The sequence below is a fragment of the Armigeres subalbatus genome, chromosome 1 (genome assembly GCF_024139115.2).
Source record: "Armigeres subalbatus isolate Guangzhou_Male chromosome 1, GZ_Asu_2, whole genome shotgun sequence".
In the NCBI taxonomy this organism is placed as follows: Eukaryota; Metazoa; Arthropoda; class Insecta; order Diptera; family Culicidae; genus Armigeres; species Armigeres subalbatus.
In genome coordinates, this window is record NC_085139.1 from 277,602,380 (window position 1) to 277,626,087 (window position 23,708).

The 23,708-nt window shown below is 43.4% G+C and overlaps 1 protein-coding gene across 1 annotated transcript in view; it reads left to right on the forward strand.

Annotated features, from left to right (window-relative positions):
* Positions 1-23,708, forward strand: part of LOC134207629 (neurogenic locus Notch protein) — a 214,674-nt gene that overhangs the window by 158,894 nt on the left and 32,072 nt on the right. The window contains exons 6-7 of the mRNA XM_062683369.1: positions 10,036-10,548; positions 18,105-18,287. Of these exons, the coding sequence (XP_062539353.1) occupies positions 10,036-10,548; positions 18,105-18,287 (696 nt within the window). The remainder of the gene's footprint in view (positions 1-10,035; positions 10,549-18,104; positions 18,288-23,708) is intronic.

A 23,708-nucleotide genomic window follows, 5' to 3' on the forward strand; every position in this document is an offset into this window, starting at 1 on the left:
CAAAATAATATAGTTTTGGGCAATGAATTTAAAATTATTATAACATCAATAACGTAAATCTTCACTAAATTAATTGATATTACACCCAAATATGTTTGTTTTTTATATCTTTTACCAAAAACGTGTCTTTTGCGGCGAAAACACCGTCTAATCATAAATTCCAGTGATAAATTTCACTGACTTGAAGATGGTTCTCCATTTCCAATATGGCCATCATAGATTTCGATCAGAAAAATGTTGCTCTTATTAAACACCGTTATAAACCCTTTGCAATGTAAATATTCTTATTGGGGTTATTCATTTGACCACATTACGACCCAAAATTATGGCTTTGATCAAGCTTTGAAAATTGGACTTATTATGCTCTTCGTTACAACTGTAGAGCTGCTAACAAGGCCATTCGGCATTTGACGTTTGAAGCTTTTCGAGCAGATTTATTAGAGGTTTATTGACAGCAATAAGATCGCCAATAAATATGAGCAACTAGCCATGGCGACTACTGTCATAAATCCGCTATAAGAATTAAATAAATCTAACAAGCATGAAAATTGTTACTTGGGCGGGCCTCTTGAAAGGAGGCTTCCGGGCCTCTTGAAAGGAGGCTTCCGGGCCTCTTGAAAGGAGGCTTCCGGGCCTCTTGAAAGGAGGCTTCCGGGCCTCTTGAAGGGAGGCTTCGGGCCTCTTGAAAGGAGGCTTCCGGGCCTCTTGAAAGGGGGCTTCGGGCCTCTTGAAAGGAGGCTTCCGGGCCTCTTGAAAGGAGGCTTCCGGGCCTCTTGAAAGGAGGCTTCCGGGCCTCTTGAAAAGAGGCTTCAGGCCTATTGAAAGGAGGCTTCAGGCCTATTGAAAGGAGGCTTCCGGGCCTCTTGAAAGGAGGCTTCCGGGCCTCTTGAAAGGAGGCTTCCGGGCCTCTTGAAAGGAGGCTTCCGGGCCTCTTGAAAGGAGGCTTCCGGGCCTCTTGAAAGGAGGCTTCCGGGCCTCTTGAAAGGAGGCTTCCGGACCTCTTGAAAGGAGGCTTCCGGGCCTCTTGAAAGGAGGCTTCCGGGGCTCTTGAAAGGAGGCTTCCGGGCCTCTCGAAGGGAGGCTTTCGGGCAAATTGAAAGGAGGTTTCTGACCGTCTTGTCTTGAAAGGAGACTGCTTCTGAACCTCTTGACTTGAAAGGAGGCGTCCGAACATCTTGACTTGACAGGAGGCTTCCGAACCTCTTGACTTGAAAGTAGGCTTCCGAGCCTATTGACTTCAAAGCAGGCTTACGACTTGCATGGAAAGAGGGTTTCCTTACGCGTTACGCATGGAAAAAACGTTAAACTAAGGTTTCCGAATCTTTAAATCCAAGATTTTAGTTCAGAAGTATTCTTATTTTATTATTCAATTTTTTGTTTCGATCAGGTAGATTGCACTTGAAATTTTTTTCTGATCTTTAGTCCAACAGCCCTTAAACAGGATTTACAAGATGGTTCAAAATACTATGATATGCAGTTCATTAATGGTTCGTAATTATGCGGGATGTTTACAAAGTTTTGATATAAAAAAAAAACAATTATAAAATTTTTATCGATAATTTTTTTTTGGAATTCTAATACATCCGCCATTACGCAATGTTGTCCAAGGTACCCCCTGAGGTTAGCAAAGGTACCCCCAGGGGTACATGTACTCCAGGTTGAGAACCGCTGCTCTACTATAACGATCGCGTGGGCCGCCGTTAGTTTCACCTCAACAATCGACTCTCCGTAAACCTCCAGCGTTATGTCGTCGGCGAAGCCAACGATCTTAACACCTGGGAGGAACTTCAGTCTTAAAACACTGTCGTTCATAGTGTTCCATAGCACCGGGCCCAGGATAGATCCCTGAGGGACTCCTGTGGTGATAGGAGCATTATCCTCCCCTTCATCGGTCTCGTATAAGAGTACGCAATTCTGGAAATAGCTTTCCAAAAAGTTGTACAGGCCCACCGGAATGCCCAACCGGAGTAACGAGAGCGCGATGGCATCCCAGCTTGCGCTGTTGAATGCGTTCTTGTCGTCGAACGTCACAATCGTACAGAATCGAGTTCCCCTCCGATTGCGTTGTATCGCTACTTCCGCAGTTTTCACAACCGAGTTTATAGCATCCACCGTGGACCTACCCTTACGAAACCCAAACTGATTGCTTGACAGGCCGATCGTACCTTCGGTGTACGTCAGCCTGTTGAGGATAATCCTCTCAAGCAACTTCCCTGTGGTGTCCAGTAGGCAGATTGGTCTGTACTCCGATGGGTCACCTGGTGGTTTCCCGGGCTTCGGCAACAGCACCAGCTTCTGTCTCTTCCACCTATCGGGGAAACTGCGCTCATCGAGGCATCTCTGCATGGCTGACCTGAACATGTCAGGGTTAGCCATGATCGCTGCCTTCAGAGCGAGGTTTGGCACTCCGTCGGGCCCGGAGCTTTGTTCGTATCAAGAGTTCGGGCCACCGCAAGCAACTCTTCGTTCGTCACCGCTGCCACTTCAGCCACTTCAGCACTCGCGTTCTGCGGTGCTGGAGGTGGCCAAGGGCTCGTAGCATGGGGCGGGAAACGAACCTCGATAATACGATTCAACCTTTCCGGCGACCGTTCGAGAGGCGCCAGCCACCCTCTGGTCTTCGTCATTACTATCCTGTAGGCATCGCCCCAAGGATTAGCATTGGCGTTCAGGCATAGGTTGTCAAAACAATTCCTTTTACTACTACTGATGGCCTTGTTAAGGGCCAACTTCGCAGCTTTGAACGTCAAGCGGCGTTCATCCCTCAGCTGCTCAGAGCGAGCTCTCTGCATCCTTCGCCTAGCCCTAAGGCAGGTTGACCGAAGGTCTGTAATTGCTGCACTCCACCAGTATGCTGGAAGTATACCTTTCCTCGGTGGTGCCCTCATCTGCATGCTGGCATCGCACGCACGTGAGAGGACAGCTGTCAGTGCATCTCCTGTAAGACTGTCGGTGGGACCCTTCAGTCCCAGCGCCGCGGTGAAAACTTCGCTGTCGAAGCTTTGGGCCTTCCACTCACGGACCTGACGGGGTTTCCTCAACCTCGGTTGCTGCATACCACAGCTGATCATGTAGCGGATGGCTAGGTGATCGCTGTGGGTGTAGCCCTCGTCGACTCTCCAGTTCAGTCCCCCGGCTAGGCTGGGGCTACAGAACGTAACATCAATGAACGACTCCACCCCATTCCTACGGAAAGTGCTGGTTGAGCCGTCATTGGCTAACACGACCTCCAACTTTGCTAGAGCCTCTAACAAAGCTTGACCTCTCTGATTGGTGCAGTGGCATCCCTACTCCACCGCCCAAGCATTGAAGTCCCCCGCTATGACAACCGGCTTCCGACCTACAAGGTCGGACGATAGCCTATCGACCATCCGGGTGAATTGCTCACCGTGGTGGGGCATAGCAGCTACAATAGAACAACCCGTTGATCTTAGCTATGGCGACACCTTCGACAGGTGTGTGTACGACCTCTTGGACCGGGAACCGGCCCGTTGTGTAGATCGCCGCCATCTTGGAGTCGTCCGCGACCCAGTTTCCGTTATTGGCAGGAACACGGTACGGACCTGCAAGAATAGCGACGTCGGTCTCTGACTCAGAGACCGACTGCCACAGCAGCTGCTAGGCAGTAGCACAATGGTTAAGATTCAGCTGTGCTACCCGCACGGTGATTTCTTATTGCCACCACCGAAGGGACAAGAAGGTCCACCCATAACATGGTTACGGGCTTGCTTCCTACTAGCGCAGATAAGGCACCTTGGTGTTTTATCACAGGCCTGCGCAAAATGTCCCTCCTCTCCACAACGACGACACAGGGATCTTCGGTCCGGCCCCTTGCACTCCCATGACTTGTGACCAGATTCGAAGCACCCAAAACACTTTTCGACTAAAGGTGGCCGGAATATGCTTACTGGGCTTATTGACCATCCAACCTTCAGTTTCCCGACCGCCAGGACCTTTTTGGCGTCCGCAACCGGTAACTTGAACCAAGCTATTTGCGTCCCAAAGGGCCCACCTCTAAGACGAATAGAAGACCGCTCGACTTATATATCGCACTGCAACTTTAACGATGAAATGAGGTCCTCTGTCTCGGTGACTTTGTCCAGCTGTTTACACCGGAGGGTCACCTCGGTGCCCAGGAACATCACTTCCACTCCCTTACCCAGGACCTCCTGGACCAACCTCTTATAGGCGGTACCGCTCGCCTTTGCTTCACGCTTCAGCACCAAGATCAGTTCACCTGCCTTGGTGCGTCTGACGCTTCGCACGTCCTCATCCAGTGTCGAAAGCTTTTCGGCACCTCGCATGGTCTTAAGAACGTCGGCGTTCCTCTCTTTGTCGGCCCTTACCTCTGGGAACTGGAGTACTTGACATAGCTCATGGGTCCCCCTTGCAGCTGCCATCGAATTCAACTGAAGTAGTCGCCTCTGTGATCTCATGGTTGGCTATGCTTGCGAGCAAGCAGGGAGGCCATGCGTGGGTTGACACTCTCGTGTTCAGAGCCAGATCGGCGTTAGTCAGGGAGTTCATCCGAGACTACTTCTGTCTGGTCACCAACCAGGCAGCAGGATTGGACAGCGTGCCACAAGTTTTATGGGACGTAAGGCAGCCTTGCCATTAGCACACCCGCCGTTTCGAGTCGGTTTCACTCTGCTCTACTAAGGGAGTAGAATGACTCGGCTGTCAACCCTCGCAATACACAATATAACAATATACCAAAACACACAACCTTTAACGCGCCTGCCAGAACCGTAATTGAGACTTAACTGGCAGTCTAAATCTCAATGCGCTAACCAGCGCTCCCTTCGTTGTAGTCCATTTAGCCCTAGCACTTCAACTGCCGTTGATACGCTATCGTTTGCAGCGAGCACCGCGCGTCATCAAGTTTTTTTTTTAATATAAACCTTACGGATCCCAAGACGAATCGATTAGGGCGGAAATTTTGCAAATCGGTCAACCCGTTCCTGAGTTAAAACGTCAGGAAGGGAAACTTAACTTATTTTGATTTATATAGATGTAAATAGAAGATAGATTATCCCCCTCCCCTTGACTTTTTAGAGACCAGTAGGACATAATTTTAATTAAAAATTTGTGACGGCCTTATTCTCGAAAATTCAGTATAAACTAAATTACTAGAACCTAAAACTAAATTAGTATGTAGAAGCTAAAACAATAGCTCACGAAAAAATATTCAAAAAGGATTTTTTTCATTTTCCTCAATTGTGTTTTGGAACAACTTAATAAAGAGTTAGAACGCAGGAAAAGCCATCGAAAGAGCAGAAGTTCAAAAATATCGGAAGAGGCTAAAATTAACAAATTCTTCATACATACCGTCAAATACCACTACCATACCATTCACTTGATCTCGCTACATTGTTTTAAGCTGCTCGTTGTTATTTTGAGCTGGACATCAAGGCTGTCAAACTTTAGCACGTGTTAGTAAGTTATGACGTTTGAAACAGAATAAAATTCCGTATCGTGTTCAAGCTACATGCTTAAAAAGTTCTTAGTTTATTTCATCATGAAAATGAAGGCTGAAAATCGTACTTCGTCTTACTAAGAAAAGAAGCACCTCATTTAATCACCATATCTGGCTGCATCATGCTGCCAGATTTTTCTGAAGTTTTATCAATGTGAAAATAAACTGTCATCGAAACAACAGCTAATACGTCGACGCTTTCCGTTTATTTCTGATTCTTACAATTTAAAAACATTGTTTTGGATTGTTCATAAAAAAATCACACGAATCAAGTAGTATTTATTTGAAATCATATTTCAGTGGTCTGATATTATTTTGTTTCTGTCTATTTTCTACCGTTCAAAGGACAAGCTCGATGGTTTAGTGACTATCACTTCTGCATTACAATTTGGAGGTCTTGACTTCAATTCCAGGCTCATACCTTTCCTACTGTGTATATCAATCTTAGTTCGTTCTGTGTTTTACGTTCCACCGAATACCTGTCTAATACCTGTTACACTAACAATTATAAAACCTCCCGTGGCACCTATGAGAGGTCATTAAGAACTTTGCACCTTTCTTCAGTAGCTATCAAACTATAACCATCCTTCCCCTTTCTTAGCATTCACACGGACGTGGCCAGAACAGATTTCTACTGTTAGAAAGTGCGTAAAATATATCCAAATCAATACCTGTGGTAAAGGATGGAAGTGATCCTATTCTCATACAGTAGTCTAGAATTGTTCCAGCCACAAATTTGTGCGAATTCCCTAATGCAAATCTGTTTTCTACTGTGTAAAGAGCTATTGAGAGAACGGGGGACTGAAAAATTGAGAGAAATTTTGTTTTGGAAGGATATGCCGATGTGATTTGAAAAGTGCCGGGAAAAAATCGCGGTGACTGAAATAAGTGCTGCATTTCCTTTTGCCATTTTGATTCGCAGGTTTTATTTTTACAATTTGAAAATGCTAAAACCAATTGGTCAACACGATAATTATATTTTTTTATAGATACTTCATCATTTGACATGACAGACAGACTTCACTTTTGAAAACATTGTTTGATTTTTGAAGAAGGGATCAAACCCACCATCGCCTTATTCCCGCGAAAATGCCTACTTTTAAAGAAGTAACCACATCCATCATTGGCTTGTTCCGGGAGAACGCCTATTCGTAAGGAAGTGATTAATCCCACCATTACCTTATTCCGGGCAATGGCTATGGCAATTACTTTATGTTACTCGCTTCAGGGGTAATTTTCAAGGAAATGTCATATTCGTTAGTCCGTTTTGAAGAAATGTTATTTTCTAGAAAATATTATTGTCGAGGATTTGCTACTTTTTTAGGAATTCGGGCAATCAGATTTCGGAGAGTTGTACAATCTTAAAGAACTTCAGATGAACTCTAGACCAACATTTGAAAAGGGCGTAACAGCCAAAATTTATTCCTTCTGATTCTTCGTCCACATGTATAGCTTTATAAGTAGACGAAGTATCAGAGAGAATAAATTTTGGCTGTTACGCCCTTTTCAAATGTTGGTCTAGAACTATAGACTGGAAAATTTAAATTATGTCTAACGTCCAATATACCTGACAAACATTATGTCTAGCGTTATTATTGCTTAACATACTAATGCATAACCTCGCACTCTTCACCAACCACACTCCTTCCTCTTTTCTCGATGACTGTTTCCACCTCATCTATAATCGTCTGCTGAAGTTATAAAAAAAAGTGTCCTAATATTTGCTGAATTCGATTAATGTGTTCAGAAGTCATACTGAATTGTTTACATACTTTGGAGATTATGCATAAAATTATGAGTCGATGAATTCCCATGAAACTGCAAATACTATTTGGTAGAATAATATTCATAAATGCCTTAAGACCCATCCTTACTACAAGTACTTGGACTAATCATGTCATTAATCCAGCCTCGTTAATGAAATCGATCGCTTCGTAAAGATTTGCAATGTGTACTGTCCAAACATCGTATCCATTACGCTTAAAGAACTCTGCGATCATCTCGTGATCATCGTAAGCATGCGATCGGTGTCGTCAGTCCGTGAACCCCATTTCCAGCCTATTTACAGGTGAAACCAAACGCAACAATCATGCTATTTTGTGCAACAACGCTGACTTTTCATGTAGATTAGCAAACAGCATTCATCTCATTTGCAGCGGCGCGGCGCGCGATCGCATAACCTAAAACACGTACCCTTTGCACCGAGCACTAACTACTACTTAACCTCACTTACTCACGCTCGATCATTCATCGCTCACACGCGAATCCCGCCGGGCCGTCGTCGGGCGATGATGCCGGGCCGACCACACCGACAGGCGGAGGAGCGTTTTTTGTTATCTCTGCTCGGTCGGTATTGCATTGCCGTGCGGTGCCGTCCACCGCAGCGCAGTCGTCGTTTATTGAATGAATGAAACAACCTACCGCGTGAAAGAAAAGCCATCATTACACACTGTTGCTCTCCTCAAGTGGATAAATGAATGGCTGCGAAGGTAAAAATGACCGAAGTAATGCTGGAAAAGAGGCTACAACGAGGGAAGAAGTAATCAACGAAAATTACCAACAAATCGCATTAAAAATTCCTACACCGTTCCCTGGCCACCGACTCCGACTCTAGAGATCACCTGAGTTTGTCTAAGCTCTCATGAATTGCGCTATTTGGACTGCATTTTAATTAATGTGAAATGGAATCACGTCTTCGACTGCAACCCGTTCGTCGTTTGACTATTCACTTTAGTCGTTGTGTTTTTATTGATTCTACTTAAACCGGACTGGTCTATAAGTTGGACCGAGAAACGCGTGTGCGAGAAAGTAGATTGCAATCGGATTTGGTAAATTCAAAACTGTTTCTTTTGCAATCCTGCATTTTTTTTCAAGTCTGGAGTCAATGAAAAAATCCCCGCATTCATGCAACAAATTAGCCTTTTCGTGCCAATATCTTCCCATTTTGACAGATTGAACCCGACATTCTTGACTCAGTCGGTTTCGCTTCGTCTGCTTTCCTTTCGATACCACCACAATCGCTCCGACAGTAAACAATTTTATTTCTCAGGGCTGCTAAAACTGGGCCTCCATGGCAACGCAACCCAAAGCAACCACACGTGCTCGGGCTGCTGCGATGGTGCACCAACACCAATCATCCGCAGCAAATACGGAAGCACGTGTGCAGCGCAGAGCGATCGACAATACCAAATGCATCCAGTGTCCTGCACTCGCCGAGTCGAGTCGATCCTTGGGTATCGGTCGGTGATGCCTTTAGCAGTCGGTGGTTGAATTTTTTTTCCGCTCATGCGATCACAGCCCGACTCTGCTTTTTGGCGTGGCATGCTGTACATATAGGCAGTTTGGAGAGCGAGAGAGCGATCAACTGCGATGTGATCGCAGTTGAGGGAACGAGAAAGCAAGAACGGAGACTTCCTCTATAAACAGATATGAAACCGTGGGAAAGTGTACGGGCGCAGAGCGCATAAAGGTTATTCGCCGTTTTCCGTCCAAAACAATTTTCCGTTGTATCAAGAAGGAATAACAAGGATTTTGCTCTAGATGTAGCGCGATATTTGATCATCCTCTTCTAAAACATAAAAAAAATGGATGAGGCGTCATGAAAGATTTTCGAAGTTTTGTAAACGGTTGTAAACTGCTGAATATTATGAATGTTAGGTACTACGTTGTTACTTATAATCAGGAGACCTGAAAAAAACTAATTATTTCATCTACTAGTCGTCGTTGAACATTTAGAAAATACGATTTCAAAATAAAACTGAAATTCCAGACATCAGTCGCCCGCCACATTTCCCTACTTGATAGGACAAAAAATGGGTTGCGACCCTTCCTTATTCGACGTCTACATTCGTGTGTCGCACACTGGCGAACCACCAAGCCATTGGAACGTTCCTCTCCATATGACATGATCGACGAAGGATGCGGTGGGTGACCGTCGCGGGTACAGACGGGATAGTAAACGTATGTAATGCATGGCAAAGGGAAAACAGAGAGATTGCAAAAACCACAAGACGACGTCGTCGTCGTCGTCGTCAAAGACGTCCAGGTCTTGCGACCCTCTCGTGTCTCGATCGCCTTCTCATGCCATGGACGCGAGCGTGTTTACACACCAAACCCAAAGAAAGGGTTTCAAAAAGGAATCGATGAAAAAGGGCCCCTCGGGCTGTAAAAACAAGTCCGCGATCGGTTCCGAATTGATGGGCTCTACTGGTGCGGTTATAGAGAATCTTCGCGATCACGGTTGGTATGATTATGTTGCATTAGTCACCCTCGTCGTTGTTGCCCGATGTGCAACCGAGAGTGGGTGACCTGCACCGCCCGTTGAGGTCAATCCGAACAATGTCCAATTCAATCCGAGGAGCGCTACCGAACATTAACTTTTTGCACCTTTTGTCGTTCGATCCGTCGGTACCCTCACACTACTGTCATCGTTCGCTATCTTGAACGGTTCGTCCTTTCTGAGTGATTCCGTTAAAACCGGATTGCTCGTCATTGATAACAACAGGTGTTCACCCCCATTGAAACATTTTCCCTTTCTCTCTCTCTTTTTCAACAAACAGGCTTCCAAGGTAAAAACTGCGAGGAGAACATCGACGACTGCCCGGGCAATATGTGCCAAAACGGTGGCACTTGCGTGGACGGGGTCAACGCGTATCACTGCAAGTGTCCGCCGAGCTTCACCGGCGATTACTGCGACACGGACGTGGACGAGTGCGTTCAGCAGCCGACGATCTGCAAGAACGGTGCCACCTGTACCAACACCCACGGCGGGTACAACTGTATTTGCGTGAATGGCTGGAACGGCCCAGATTGTAGCAACAATATCGACGATTGTGTGGACGCAGCATGCTTCAATGGGGCCACCTGTATTGACGGTGTCGGTAGCTTCTACTGCCGGTGTACGCCCGGCAAGACCGGACTGCTGTGTCATCTTGACGATGCGTGCACTTCGAATCCGTGTCACGCGGATGCCATCTGTGATACCAGCCCGATCAACGGATCGTTCACGTGCTCCTGTGCGTTGGGCTACAAAGGGATTGACTGTTCCGAGGATATTGACGAGTGCGATCAAGGTAAGTGGGAATGGTGAATGATAGCAGACGGTGGGTTTGCTAAACAAATAATGTCCAGATTAAGTTGGAAGAACGGGAATAGTCCATGGCTTTTTTGGCTTTCGAAAATTTGCAGGACTGCAAACAACGGTGAATCTAAAGATAATATGAAACAAGGAGTCACGATACTGACTCAATGGTTAAGAATATCTGAATACCTCAGATGATGAATTGTTTATAAAACTGCAAACCAAAAGTAAACATTTACTGTCGAAGGGCATTTCAAATGACATTAGATAGACAAATACTGTAACATTGCATTTTAAAATGTTGCTGGCAATATTATATGGGGATGGTAACAAAACAGAAAGGAGCAATAAACCCGAGCAAAGCTTGAGAGCAAAACGATAACTCGTTTTGATGTTGTGAAATCGCCGAATATGATTACGAAATTGATATCTTTTTACCAAATGGATATCAAATAAAGTAATCATATTCGGCGATTTCACAACATCAAAACGAGTTATCGTTTTGCTCTCAAGCTTTACTCGGGTAATCAGTCAAATTAGTCGATCATTACTTCCTCCCACTCAAATGGGTAGCCATATCTCGAACAAGGTCCAGAAGAATCGATCGAGAAATTCGTCCTTCGTTTGTGGGAGCAAGGAGCCTTTGTCAAGTATGGTATGGATAACATCAATGAACAGATTTCCAGAAAAGGAACTCGGACGAGTTGCGGTTAAAGATCATTACTAAGGGAAACATGACACTGGCACAATCTGTAGAGAAATGCCGTTCTCTGGAAAATATGCCAAAACAACCAACAGCGACGAAAGAACAACCGTATTGCGAAATAAAAAATTCATTTAGAAGACTATGGTTATGATGATGAGTGTCCTACTAGAGATAAAAAGTGTGAAAAGCGTTACCTACTCGGACAATTCAGACGATGTTGCAAAACAAACATAAGTGGCTCCCGGAAAAGCAACAATTTGGAAAGGTGAAGCAAGAAAAAATGACGGCAAGTAGCAACTGATGATTCCGACAGTGTTGTAATCTTGTCGGAAGATGACCCGGATGACGAAACTGTCAACAATGTATTCGCGATTAATCCCAACAACAGCGATATATTATGGTGTAAAGTAGATGAAGTGCGTCTCAATTGGACGATCGAATCTGGTGCCGGGCCGATGTGATAAGCGCTGACATGTGGGAATCGCTGAAATACCAACCTAAGAATCTTCTGTCAGCTGAAAGTCTCAATAATGAAGACAAAAAAAAATCTCAGTGACAAGGTTTACGTCGTGAAGGATAAGGGCGCAAATCTTCTGGAAAACACGGTCGCCACTAGAGGGGGAAATTCTGAAAGTCGAAAAAAACTCAAAAAAAAATTCAGCCAATAGTAGAGACAGAACTGAAGAAACTGTTAAACATGGACATCATTGAGCCGGCTCCTCGTGACTCTCCATGGATATCCCGCTTAGTTGTTCGACCAAAGGCTGACAATGTCAAAGACATACGAATGTGTGTGGACATGCGCGACGCCATCCGCTACACATCTTTGATTACACTATTCCACATCAGCATAGCTGCAAATATTGTCTATCCGGAACAAAGTTATTACGCTTTTTATACCGAAGTTGGATCTTTCTCCAGATACAGGCAACTTACCCAACTTCGGAAGTAGTGCGCTGGATTCGCCTAAAGATGCGCTAAACAACGCATCAATTAGTTTTACAGATAAATCTTCGGAAGAAAGTTCGGTTCGGTGCTACGCCGACAATATGAAATCCAGGGCGATCATTTGCGTTACAAGCCCGTTATTTTTGGAAACAAAAAATCAAAGTTTTCATCGAAAATATTCTAGCATTTGAACGCAACAAAGAAGAGCACGCCCAAGTACTGAAAACCGCCCTTGATCGTCTGGCTTTAGGAATACGATATAAAAATTAATTAGGAGAAATGTTAGTTTGGTTAACGTTTGGCGACGTTTATGAGACACCGTTTGAGCAGCGAAGGGATAAATCTAGCCGAGGAAAAAGTGGATGCCATTCGGCGTGTCCGTAATCCGGAAATGGTGGAAATCAGCAGCTTATTCGGTCTTACCCTACGACGTGAAAATTGGGGCGGTATTGTTACAGGAGAGGAATGAAGAGGGTAATCTGCTAGAAGAAGTGAAGAGAGCGAGGGTTTGTCTGCGGCGGAGATAGCTTATGAACAGAGTGAACGAGAAGCTTTGGCATTTATGTTGGCAACGATGGATTGTGTTGGTAGCCGATCACGAACCATCGAAGGTGATATTCGGCTCTAAACGTAAACAGTGTCCAAGAATTGATTTATGGGATTTGCGGTTTCAATCTTTCAAATATAAAATCGCTCACATCTCTGCAAAACCTAACATCGCCGATTCATTGTCAAGGCTACCGAGGTTTGCAGAATGTTCCAATGTAGACGATCAAAATCGAAGAACAAATCAAGGAAACTATAAACGACAACGAGCTCGCCGCCGTTAAGGAAGCGTTGAACACTGGTCGATGGATGGAAAAAGTAAAGCAGTATTTGCCGTTTCGAGAGGAAATTAGTGTTGTGAACGATATCGTAATGATAAGTGATCGAATTGTGATTCCACTAAGTCTACGTAAACGTGTGCTAAAGCTGGCCCATATTGGTCATCCTGGGATTGAGAGGACAAAGCAACGTATTCGAACCAAAGTATGGTAGCCGAATGTCGATAATGAAGCTGATGATAATGGAGGGAGTAAGATCGTGTCTGGAATGTATATTGGTCGGTAACTTGAAGCCTCCGGAACCTATGTCGATTCGGGAACTTCCGTTGGGCCTTCTTACTTCTTATTATTCTTGCTTTAAGTAATACAGTGAACTATCCCTTACTCGATACTGAAGGGACCATCGAATTAGAGAGGTATCGCGATAGAGAACACATTTATATTTTTTTTCCAAAATATCAAACAATTTTCATAACATGTAGAAATATGGTTTAGGGTTACTTGACTGAATGCCGTTTGGCCCAATAGTTAAAATTGATTTCCTTATCAAGTGAAGTGAGGAATGAGATGCTCGAAATGAATAGTGAGAAGTGAGAAATGAAATGCTAGAAGTCAGCACTTCTTACTTTTTATCTTCCACACTTTTCACTTTTCACTTCTCACTTCGTAGTTCTTGCTTCACAAATTTTTCACTGTGAACTTCTCAAGGAAATCAGGAAGGAGGTAGAAGGAACGATGAGAAGAAATAAAGATTGAAATTATAATATACATAAAAAAGAACTTTTCATCTCTCATTTCTCAAACTTATCACTTCTAACTTCTGACCTCTCACTTTTCACTTCTCAATTCATACTTCTCACTTCATACTTATTTCTTCTCACTTCTAACTTTTTACAATTTATTTTTAAACCGTCTAAGACGAATTAAGTACTGTCCATTTAATTCCACCAGTTAATTTTCGTTATCTTTGCAGATACGTATTTCGACCACAACTGTGTGGTCGTCTTCAGTGTCTTGTACTTGACTCGACTCGATAAGTCGAGTCAAGTACAAGACACTGAAGACGACCACACAGTTGTGGTCGAAATACGTATCTGCAAAGATAACGAAAATTAACTGGTGGAATTAAATGGACAGTACTTAATTCGTCTTAGACGGTTTAATACATTCCACTAAACGAGCTTAATATATTTTTCTGAATTTATTTTTGCCTTTCTCGTATACTAAGTATACGTAAAGGCTATATCATCACTCCAAAACCAAACTTTTGATAGAAGGCTCGGAGACCCATAGTGTTATATACCAATCGACTCAGCTCGACGAATTGAGGTGATGTCTGTTTGTGTGTATGTATGTATGTGTGTGTGTGTATGTGTACAAAATTTTGTAGACACACTTTTTGGAACTTAGCATTGGCCGAATTACTCGCAACAAGTTCCATTCGACTGAGAATCCTGTCCCATTGTTTGCTATTGAAAATTGGCCAGATTGGACTATGGGATCAGAAGTTATGGCCAAAATACTATTTTCTATGCGCAAAACACGCTAAAAAACACTCACTCATATTTTTTAGTATTTTTTTCTCGAGAAAGGCATCAACACCACTAGGTGGATTAATCAGGGTTTTTACTTTTTGCTTTGCTTTTCTCGCCTTTCATTTCTCACATCTCACTTCACAATTCTCACTTCGAATTTATCACTTCTTATTTTTAGCTTCGTACTTACTTCTCACTTCTGACTTCTTTCTTTTCACTTCTCATTTTTCATCTTCAATTCCCACTTTTCACTTCTCATTCCACGGTTTTCACTTCTGATATTTCTCACTTTTCATTTCTCAATTCTTACTTCTCCCTTCTCACTTTTTACTTTTAAATCGATCTAATAAAGACTAAAAAAACTTTTTACTTCTCACTTCTCAATTCTCACTTCATACTTCTTAATTCTCATTTCTCACTATTCTCAATTAAATTTTCACTTTTAACTTTTTCTTCTCACTTTTCATTTCTCACTTCACACTTCTCACCTTGAATTTGTCACTCTCACTTCTTACTTTACGCTTCTCATTTCTTACTTCTCACTTCTTACTTCTTACTTTTCACTTCTCATTTTTCACTTTTCACTTTCTACTTCTCACTTCACAATTCTCACTTCTCAATTTTTCACTTTTTACTTTTCACTTCTCAATTCTTACTTATCACTTTTCACTATTCACTTCCTATTTTCTATTATCAGATGTGCGAAATGTCTCATTCCTTACTTCTCGCTGCACATTTTATGTGATTCGTACTTCTTATTACTCACAATATAAGTTTTTTTTAACTTTTCGGCCAAAAGGCATTCGACATTTGGCAAAATGGCCCGACATCGTATAAATTGTGCGTGTGAACTGATTCTGACAACATCGAGTTAGCGAGATGACAATGCTTTGGGAAATTAATTCGACTTAGAGAATATCAAGTAAGGGAGGTATCGACTTACGGAGGTAACGCAGTATGCAAAATTCAAGGGACTTTGAATTTCATCGAGTAAGAGAAAATGTCGAGATACAGAACATCGAGTTAGAGAGAGTTCACTGTAGTCGACTTGCAATGTCAGTATCGTATCACCGAGATTCTTCAAGCGACTACAACTGATGATATTATCGGAAAATTGGAAAAAGGGTACATGACAATGGGACTACTTACAGTATTGGACAACGGACGCAACTTTTCCAGTAGAAAGATGAAGGAATGTTGTGCTTTGTTGGGTATTGACTTCGACACACTAATCCATACTGCCCTCAAAGTAACAGAGAGCCTTCAAGAGTAGTTGCGCACGTCAAAAAACTGTTTGGACGAAAACCGCTCTGATCAGGGCGGCGTGGAACCGAAGGTAGACGACCTGAAGCTATTCGGCAGCAAAGCTTGGGCTCACATTTTGAAGATGGAAATGATGGAGCTGGACGCCACAGCACAGAAGTTAACATTTGTGGGTTATTCGTCGGAGCACAAAGCTTATCGCTTTCTAGATAAAGTCATTTGAGAGATCTACGTGATCCAAGACGCCAAGTAAGAGTAATCGAACAAATTTATCTTCGGAAGTTCGATGTTGATTCCAGGTCAAACAGAATCTCATGCAAATCCCAATTCTACGAAAAGAATATGACGGGGCGTCGCACTGCTTTAGAGACGCCATCAGCGTGGCAAAATCAGCTAGACGATGGGGTGTAAGTGTAAAATGAAAGTTCAAGCGGAAGAAAAACGGCCGAGTAGTGCGACACAAGGCGAGACTAGTCCGCTAGCGACTATCCCAACAAACCGGCTATGGTTACGACGGGGTTTTCGCCCCGTCATTCACCTGACAAATATAAGGACTACTCGTTCTAGACAGAAAGGCAGCAAATGTTGGTTACACTTAGACATTAAAAGCGCTTATTCGTAAGGGGATCTGCAAGAAGACACCTACACGAACCAGCCTTCCGGATTCGATTGCAACGACAAAGTGTGCCACCTCAAACGTAGCATTTTAGTGGTTAAAAAATTCGCCTGAACATGGAGTTTTTAAGTCCTTAAATACGATGACGACCTAGTCGTCATGTGCAACTCGGAGGAAGAATTCGAGAAAATACGTCAACATCTGCAGAAACCGTTCAAGCTATCCTGCATCGGTGACATGGAGCAGTTCCTCGGAATAAGAGTCGGTCAAATTGGTGATCACTACACTACACAAAATCATGGTGACCACTGACCAGACAAGTTACATGGAAAGAGTGAAACCCTAGAGGGTGCCAATCTTACTTACATCGTCACTATCAATAGTGTGGAGAACATGCAAACAAAGGCTAACAAAAACCATCGTCTGCATCTGGGCTCCGGATCTGGCAAAGTTGAAGGCTTTGTACACCCAGGTTTTTTTACACGGTTTGGTTTTAGTCGTTTAAGACCTTCAGCGTCAATGAAACAATGATCCAACACCACAAAAAAATTCACAAAAAATCAAAGAAAATTCAGGGGGTATTTAAAAAGCTGTGAAAGCTCAGGTTTACCGAGAAATTAATGAATTCCAACCGTGTAAAAAAAACCTGGGTGTATACCCCGACTGGGCCGGCGACGAAGGTGATAGAAAATTCAATTCGGATTTTCTGCTGATGCTCTTGTCGAATGGCAAACACGAAGGCAATCATGTAAGGCCCTGTCTTTGACGGACGCCGAATTCGTAGCACTCATGTGGTACCGGAAGTTACTCAACGACGTACTTCAAAACCAGAAGGAACCTATCGTTGTTTGGGAAAACCACCAGTCGTGCATTGAAATGGTGGAATCGGAGCGCCTGTTACACAAGGCGGCTGATAATGGTAACCAAGATATGCTGCAATGAAAAAAAAAACTGATGAAATCTATCAACCACTATTGATTCTTTTTAATAAGGGAGGAGTTCTCCAAGGCAGTATTACGGTAACAAACAAAAATATGATTTCCAAAAGCTCATTCGTGATTATTCGTTTTTTTTTTCAAAGAAGCAAAAGAAGAGTCGAATAGTGCAAAATGCTTCTCGATATAATATATATTGTGTAGATTAGATTACGAGCAGGGGAGATTTTAAATCTATAACCAAATTCGCATTCCTCGTTAAAAAAGGTGCAATTTTGTTGTGTTGTATGCATCAACAGACAACGACACTTTCTGCATGCGAAAATGATAATTTGGTACTGCCAGAGATGCTCAAAAAGATTTGTCAAAAGTAGATGGTAATAAGCATAGTCTTACGGGTTCCAGTTTGAAGAATACCATTTTAGTATGGAGAACCGAGAAAAAATATGTAAACGTTCGTTGTAGAAATTTACACAAATTTCAACCAAATTGTTGAGAAGATCCATTTCAGATTAAGTTGTATTCATGAATCTTACACGTGTCTAATTTGGCTTTCTTATTTTTAAGTGAATCAACTTTGTCACACAATTCCCAGAATATCTCAAAAACAAATCAAGCCAGCCCATAAAAGCAATTTGAGTACCGTTCCCAACCCAACTTCCACTAGAGACCCCTCATGCCCCATATGCTAATCCTCATTCGCTTTTCCCTCCGCCAACAGGTTCCCCGTGTGAGCACAACGGCATCTGCGTCAACACGCCCGGCTCGTTCGCCTGCAACTGTACCCAGGGCTTCACCGGTCCCCGTTGCGAGACCAACGTCAACGAGTGCGAGTCGCATCCGTGCCAGAACGAGGGCAGCTGCCTCGACGATCCGGGAACGTTTCGCTGCGTTTGCATGCCAGGTAAGTGGCGCCTCGGTCCATAGAGCTCCGGTGGTGTACCTTTTTTTTGTGGTGGACGTAAGTGTTGTACGTACAGTTCGCACAGTGTTCTTCAAATGAACTCCACCAAACGGCGGCGGCGGCGCTGTGCCCCCATCGCGCGCAATCGCACAGCGGAAAGTAGAGAAAGAGAAAAGGTCAAGCCGGTAAATCATTTGCTTACGGTTAGTTGATGTTATGGTTTTACGAGTCCCCAGTACCTTGGCTGAGCAAGCTTCCCCCGGGAAAGGAGATAGATTACCTTCGATCTTCAACTGGTTCGTACTTTCTCGAGTGTCTCGGAGATAATCAAGTGCTCGATGATTTATTAAGAAGGCGATCGTAAAGTAACTATCTTTAGGTTTTTTTCTGCATCAGTCTGAGCGTCGTTTGTTCGAACAATACGAAAATTCAATTTGGTTCCGTAGAAGACAAACCTAGCCCATCGCTCATAAGTGTCCCATCAAGCAGTCCATAAAAGAAGATGAACCACTTTCCATCCACATACCTAGTTTCCAGTTGGATAGGATTGGAGGGCAGGTTTGAGATGCAGTGAGTAGCCAAGACAACCCATAAATGCGGAAAAAGTGATCCATCGTGGGCGCTGCTGCATCACCAACGCGACCGGTGGACGTGTTCAGCATAATTAGTATTAATCAATTGGACATCATTGCAGCATGTCAACCGAGCGAATCGCAGCACACATCTTCGTTCCCAGTGCATTGCTAAGCTGTCGGTGCGCTGCATAGTGACGTGCGTCTGAATTGAAGTCGGAAAAACTTACCCTAAATAAATATGTTTTCTATTTTCTGAAAATTGTTTTATTTTTTTTTATTTTGCTGTCTTGTTGAAACGAATCTCTGGACTCATCGCAGAAAAAAATTAATAAATTCTAACCAATTTCACCAAGAGTTTGAATGTAAAATTTTCGGCCACTGTGCTGCACTCTGCCGTCATTGCATTTCTTCGAAATACGAAAAGCCACAAGTTCACTACGAAGAACTGCATGCGAAGAAGCGCATTCCTCCATCGCATCCTCGAATGCGACATCCCACAGATTGCTTGGATTTATTTATCTCTCTTGCTTAGTTTCGTGGTTTCGTCGTTGGATGGATGCCTCGGTTGTGGGCAGCCGAGGCTGGCTTGCGGATTGCTACCACAATTTGATCGTCATCAAGCTCGCGCAGCATCCTCCCTTTGGGTACACTCTTCGTCCCTCCAATTCCGGGAGTCTGGATCAGCCGTTGGAAGCAATCTAATAAAAAAACGGGAAGCAATCCACGTATGAGGAGCCGTGGTCTTCTTTAGAATTGTAAACAGCTAATCTTTGATGATTGACCACTAATTCGTTGGCTCAAATTTAATTACAAAGCTCATCCTACTTGAATGATGCTTATAAATTGAAAATAATTTTCCATAAAAGCATGCAATTTAATTACGAAGAATAGCAAATGTTTGACAATTAGTATATATTGCTCGCCCATGCTTCAAATGTAGAATTAATTTTCCCAACGATTGGTATACCATTCTTAGAAGCAATATGTCTTCGACGAACAAAACAAACTCGAACGAACACGATAACAAGCAAAGGATGAAACATAAATATTTCCACTTGATTTTCTTTCTAGATTATGTTTTCGTTTGAACTTCTACGAGACGCTCTTTGGGCCTCTTACCTATACTAGGTACTGTGCTATGGACGTGCTCGCTGGGCCCATTTAATGTCCACTCCGCACAGCTCGCAGTCCGCCTAAAGCTCGAAACGACAACAATGCAATAGCCCTACTTTCTTGAGTCTAGAACTTCTTCAAATGAGGGAAGAAAATGTCTCTGGGTCTCGGTTGCGGATCGCGCGTGTTCACCAGCAGCGCCGCAGCTCACCGTTAGGATCGTCCCGGTGCAATGTTGAATAGCGCGCAGCGGTCGGTGGTTGATCTCGCGTTGATAATATGGGGGTTCATTATGAAATACATCATTTGCGATGACGACGACAACGACGATGCTGATGAAAAAGACTGCGAGGACTACGAAGTGGGGTACTCGCTGCAACTAACAGGTAGCGGAAAATTGTGGATGATGGGAGGCACTTCTCACGGTGTGTGGTGGAGGCCATGGCCACGGCCACGCTCGGTTGATGGAATTTGCCGATTTACCCTCTTGATGCTGTGTGCGACATTCCTTGGAGGTGTGGTCGTAAAGCTGTCTCCTTGTTTATGAGTACAAGGGGAGTAGAGGGAACTTCGGTGGTCTTTTAAAAACTTGAAAAGCTGACAGAGATAAGCTGCTGGTTAAAGTCTTACAATACGGAAATTACAAGAATAGTCTCAAACTCTGTGGAATCCGTGATGATCCCGACAACTTGTCTCTACTATTACTTGACATGTCATATCCCGTTAATTTCCGTTTGCTACTGTAAAAATCATAACCACCACTACTGAAAAAGAAGGATTAACATTGAAATTCTATTCTACCAATTCCACGAACTTGTCCAGGGTTGTCTATCTAATGTTTCACACACCACGCTTGTCCAGCCGTGACAGCATCCCATCACTGGTGACCTTTTGCCATTTTGCCTACCAATTGATCGGCTTCCTCTATTAGCCATACTAAATCTGAAACCAGAAGGAGGCGTAACTTCTGCCCCAACGATTTGCTCTGACTAGAGACTACGATCCTACGAACGGGCATCAACCTTCGCGTGGTCGTATGAAATCCGGTCGCCCCTGATCCTCTCGCTCATCGCGCGCCCCTCGGGAGAGCCTCTAATGCTTGAACTTGCAAGTTGCAACCATTGACTGCTCGACACTCTGATCGGTATTGATTCCGCAACGAGAATCCGCGCAGTGTTCAAAATCATGGCCTGCTTGGGTAAACATGGAATCAAAAGTTCAAAGCAATTAATCGGAACCTTGTTTACACGGAAAGCGGGAGAGCTCCCCTACTTTCTGCTGGGCGCGCCGCCCTAATGCGATCGGACCGATTGCAGCACGAATCCAGTGCGAATGCAAAGCTCCCTACGATTCGATTCAGATATCCCATCCACCGGATCCGATCTTAGCGCGCGCGAGTGCATTCGATCGCGCTCACATTTTATCACCTTTCTCTTCTATATGGTGATCTTGTCCGGCTCCTCTTCCTCGGTGGCGCGTGGTGCTAGGGCGGAGGATCCAAACTGCTTTCTGCCTTTCAGTAAGTAGTCGTGCTGCGGCGACTTGAGAGCACTGCCAAAGCGAGGCGAAATGGTGTTAAATAAATAAGCACATAAAATTTTAATAAACCTTCGCCACGGTGCGGTGCTGGCAGCAGCGGGAACGCTGTCGAGTGCCCACTGAAGGCCTTCAGCGCTCGACTCGACTGCTGGCTGGGGTCACTCCCCAAGTTCCAAGTCAAGTCCGGACCAGAGTTCGAGCACTGGTGAAGTGGAGCGCGGTGAGGAAGCGTGGGCTCTCAAGAGTTCTTCCCACTACTCCTTCTTAGACAGGTCTGTGGATTGGCTTGCGCGCTATCGCTGATAGGAAGCGAGCGGGAGTTCGGAGATAAATCGATGTCAAGTGCTTCTGGCTGATGGCTGAGCAGCAGCAGCAGCAGCATCAGCGAGAACATGAGTGGAGAAAATGTTCGGTGCGATCGAACGGTCGGTGGGCGGATGCATGGGAAAGGATTGTTTACCGGTTCATCGGTAGGTGACAGTGCATCGATAGGCGACGTTGTTAGACAGCTGGATAGGTCAAGTACTGTTGGATTTTTTTGGCGCAATGGTGCACAGTGACAATACGTTTATGTTCTACAATACACTATTTTTTAATTAGTTTTGTTGCCGTATGGGACAGGTAGCAAACAAATGGCAATGGAAGAATCATAATAACTAAATATCTTCCATGACATAAACACAAAATTATGTTTATTCGCGATTTACAATTTCCCAAAATGTTAGGGTAACCGTACCCTTAGTGGAGGTAGCACCAATAGTGGAGGTAGTGGGGTTTTAATGAGATTTATCATATTTATAGACTTTCAGAGGTGAGCCAGCCTCTTTAATAAAGAAATAAAAAAATATATATATATATTTATAGACTTTACGATGATTTTAGTTGTTGCATCGTGCTTTTAATATCCTGTTAAACGCAACTTACCTTAAGATTTCGCTTGAAAAACTATTGAAAACAAAAATTTTTCTTAACAAAATTGACTCCCTTGCACCTCGCAACTGTACCAATAGTGGCGAGTCTCATAAGAAACCAATGGATAGCTCCACCACAGACAAACAGACGTAACACTAGAGAAATTCCCATCGATCATAACTTCAACGCTCAATTTAAATTTGATCGATTGCGCGTTTCACATCTAGATGCGCTAGCGTCGTAATCCTTCGAGTTTGACATTTCACTCCAGCGCCTTCTGGTGACGATGTCATACGAAACATTGTTTCGTGTAACATGCTCGCAAGATGGTGATAGAGGAGTAGGGCGATGGATTTATCTGAAAATTGTTCAAGCTGTTACGTCTGTTTGTCTGTGGCTCCACTGTAGGATCCAAAATTAATTTTTACCGCCACTAAAGGAACAGTGTACCCATAGTGGTGCAAGCAATATTTGGTAATTGTTGATGTTAAATGACATCTATCTCATTTTTGTTAGCAAATTTATTAGTTTATCTATTGACTAAGATATTAAAGCTGTAAATTTCCCATAATTATCAATTTTTTAGAAATATTTGTTTTTTGGATCTACTAATACCTCCACTATTGGTACCGTTACCCTATGACTTAAAAAAAATAAAAGCATTTTTTTGTCAAATTTTCACCCAAAAAATGTTTTTGAAATCTATAAATAAAAAATAAAAACAATATAAAACTAAGAACATATTGAGGATGTAAAAACATAGTAAATCAATTTTGTCTATGTCTATTTCAATTAGAATTTTCAAATTAGATTCCATTAGGACCGAACACAAGATGCTTAGTCGACCAGTGGAGATTTTTTTTCTTGACTGCTATTGAGATTCACAATTTATGGCATGAGAATGATACCGTTAACTGTATCACAAAGTTCTCAACTGAAAAAATTCAAAACTGTTCAGATTAGTTCAGATTTCTATTCCATTTTAGGCATGGCATGGCGACTGCTTTTAACATTACATACAGGGGTTAGACAAAAATATTGAGATAGGCAATTCTTTTTTTCGATTTTCATATTAGCATAACTGTGCATAACATACTCCGATTTTGGTAAAACTGGGACCATAGGACGCAGAAACCGTTCTAGTTTTCAGTCCTTGTTCGAAATCTCAGATCGGTTGAGGGACACAGAAGATGTGCCGGATTTTGCGAGGCTAGTTCAAAATGCGTTTTTTCTTCTGCTTGTCATTTTATGTGACGTTTCCATCATCATGTTTAATGTTTTC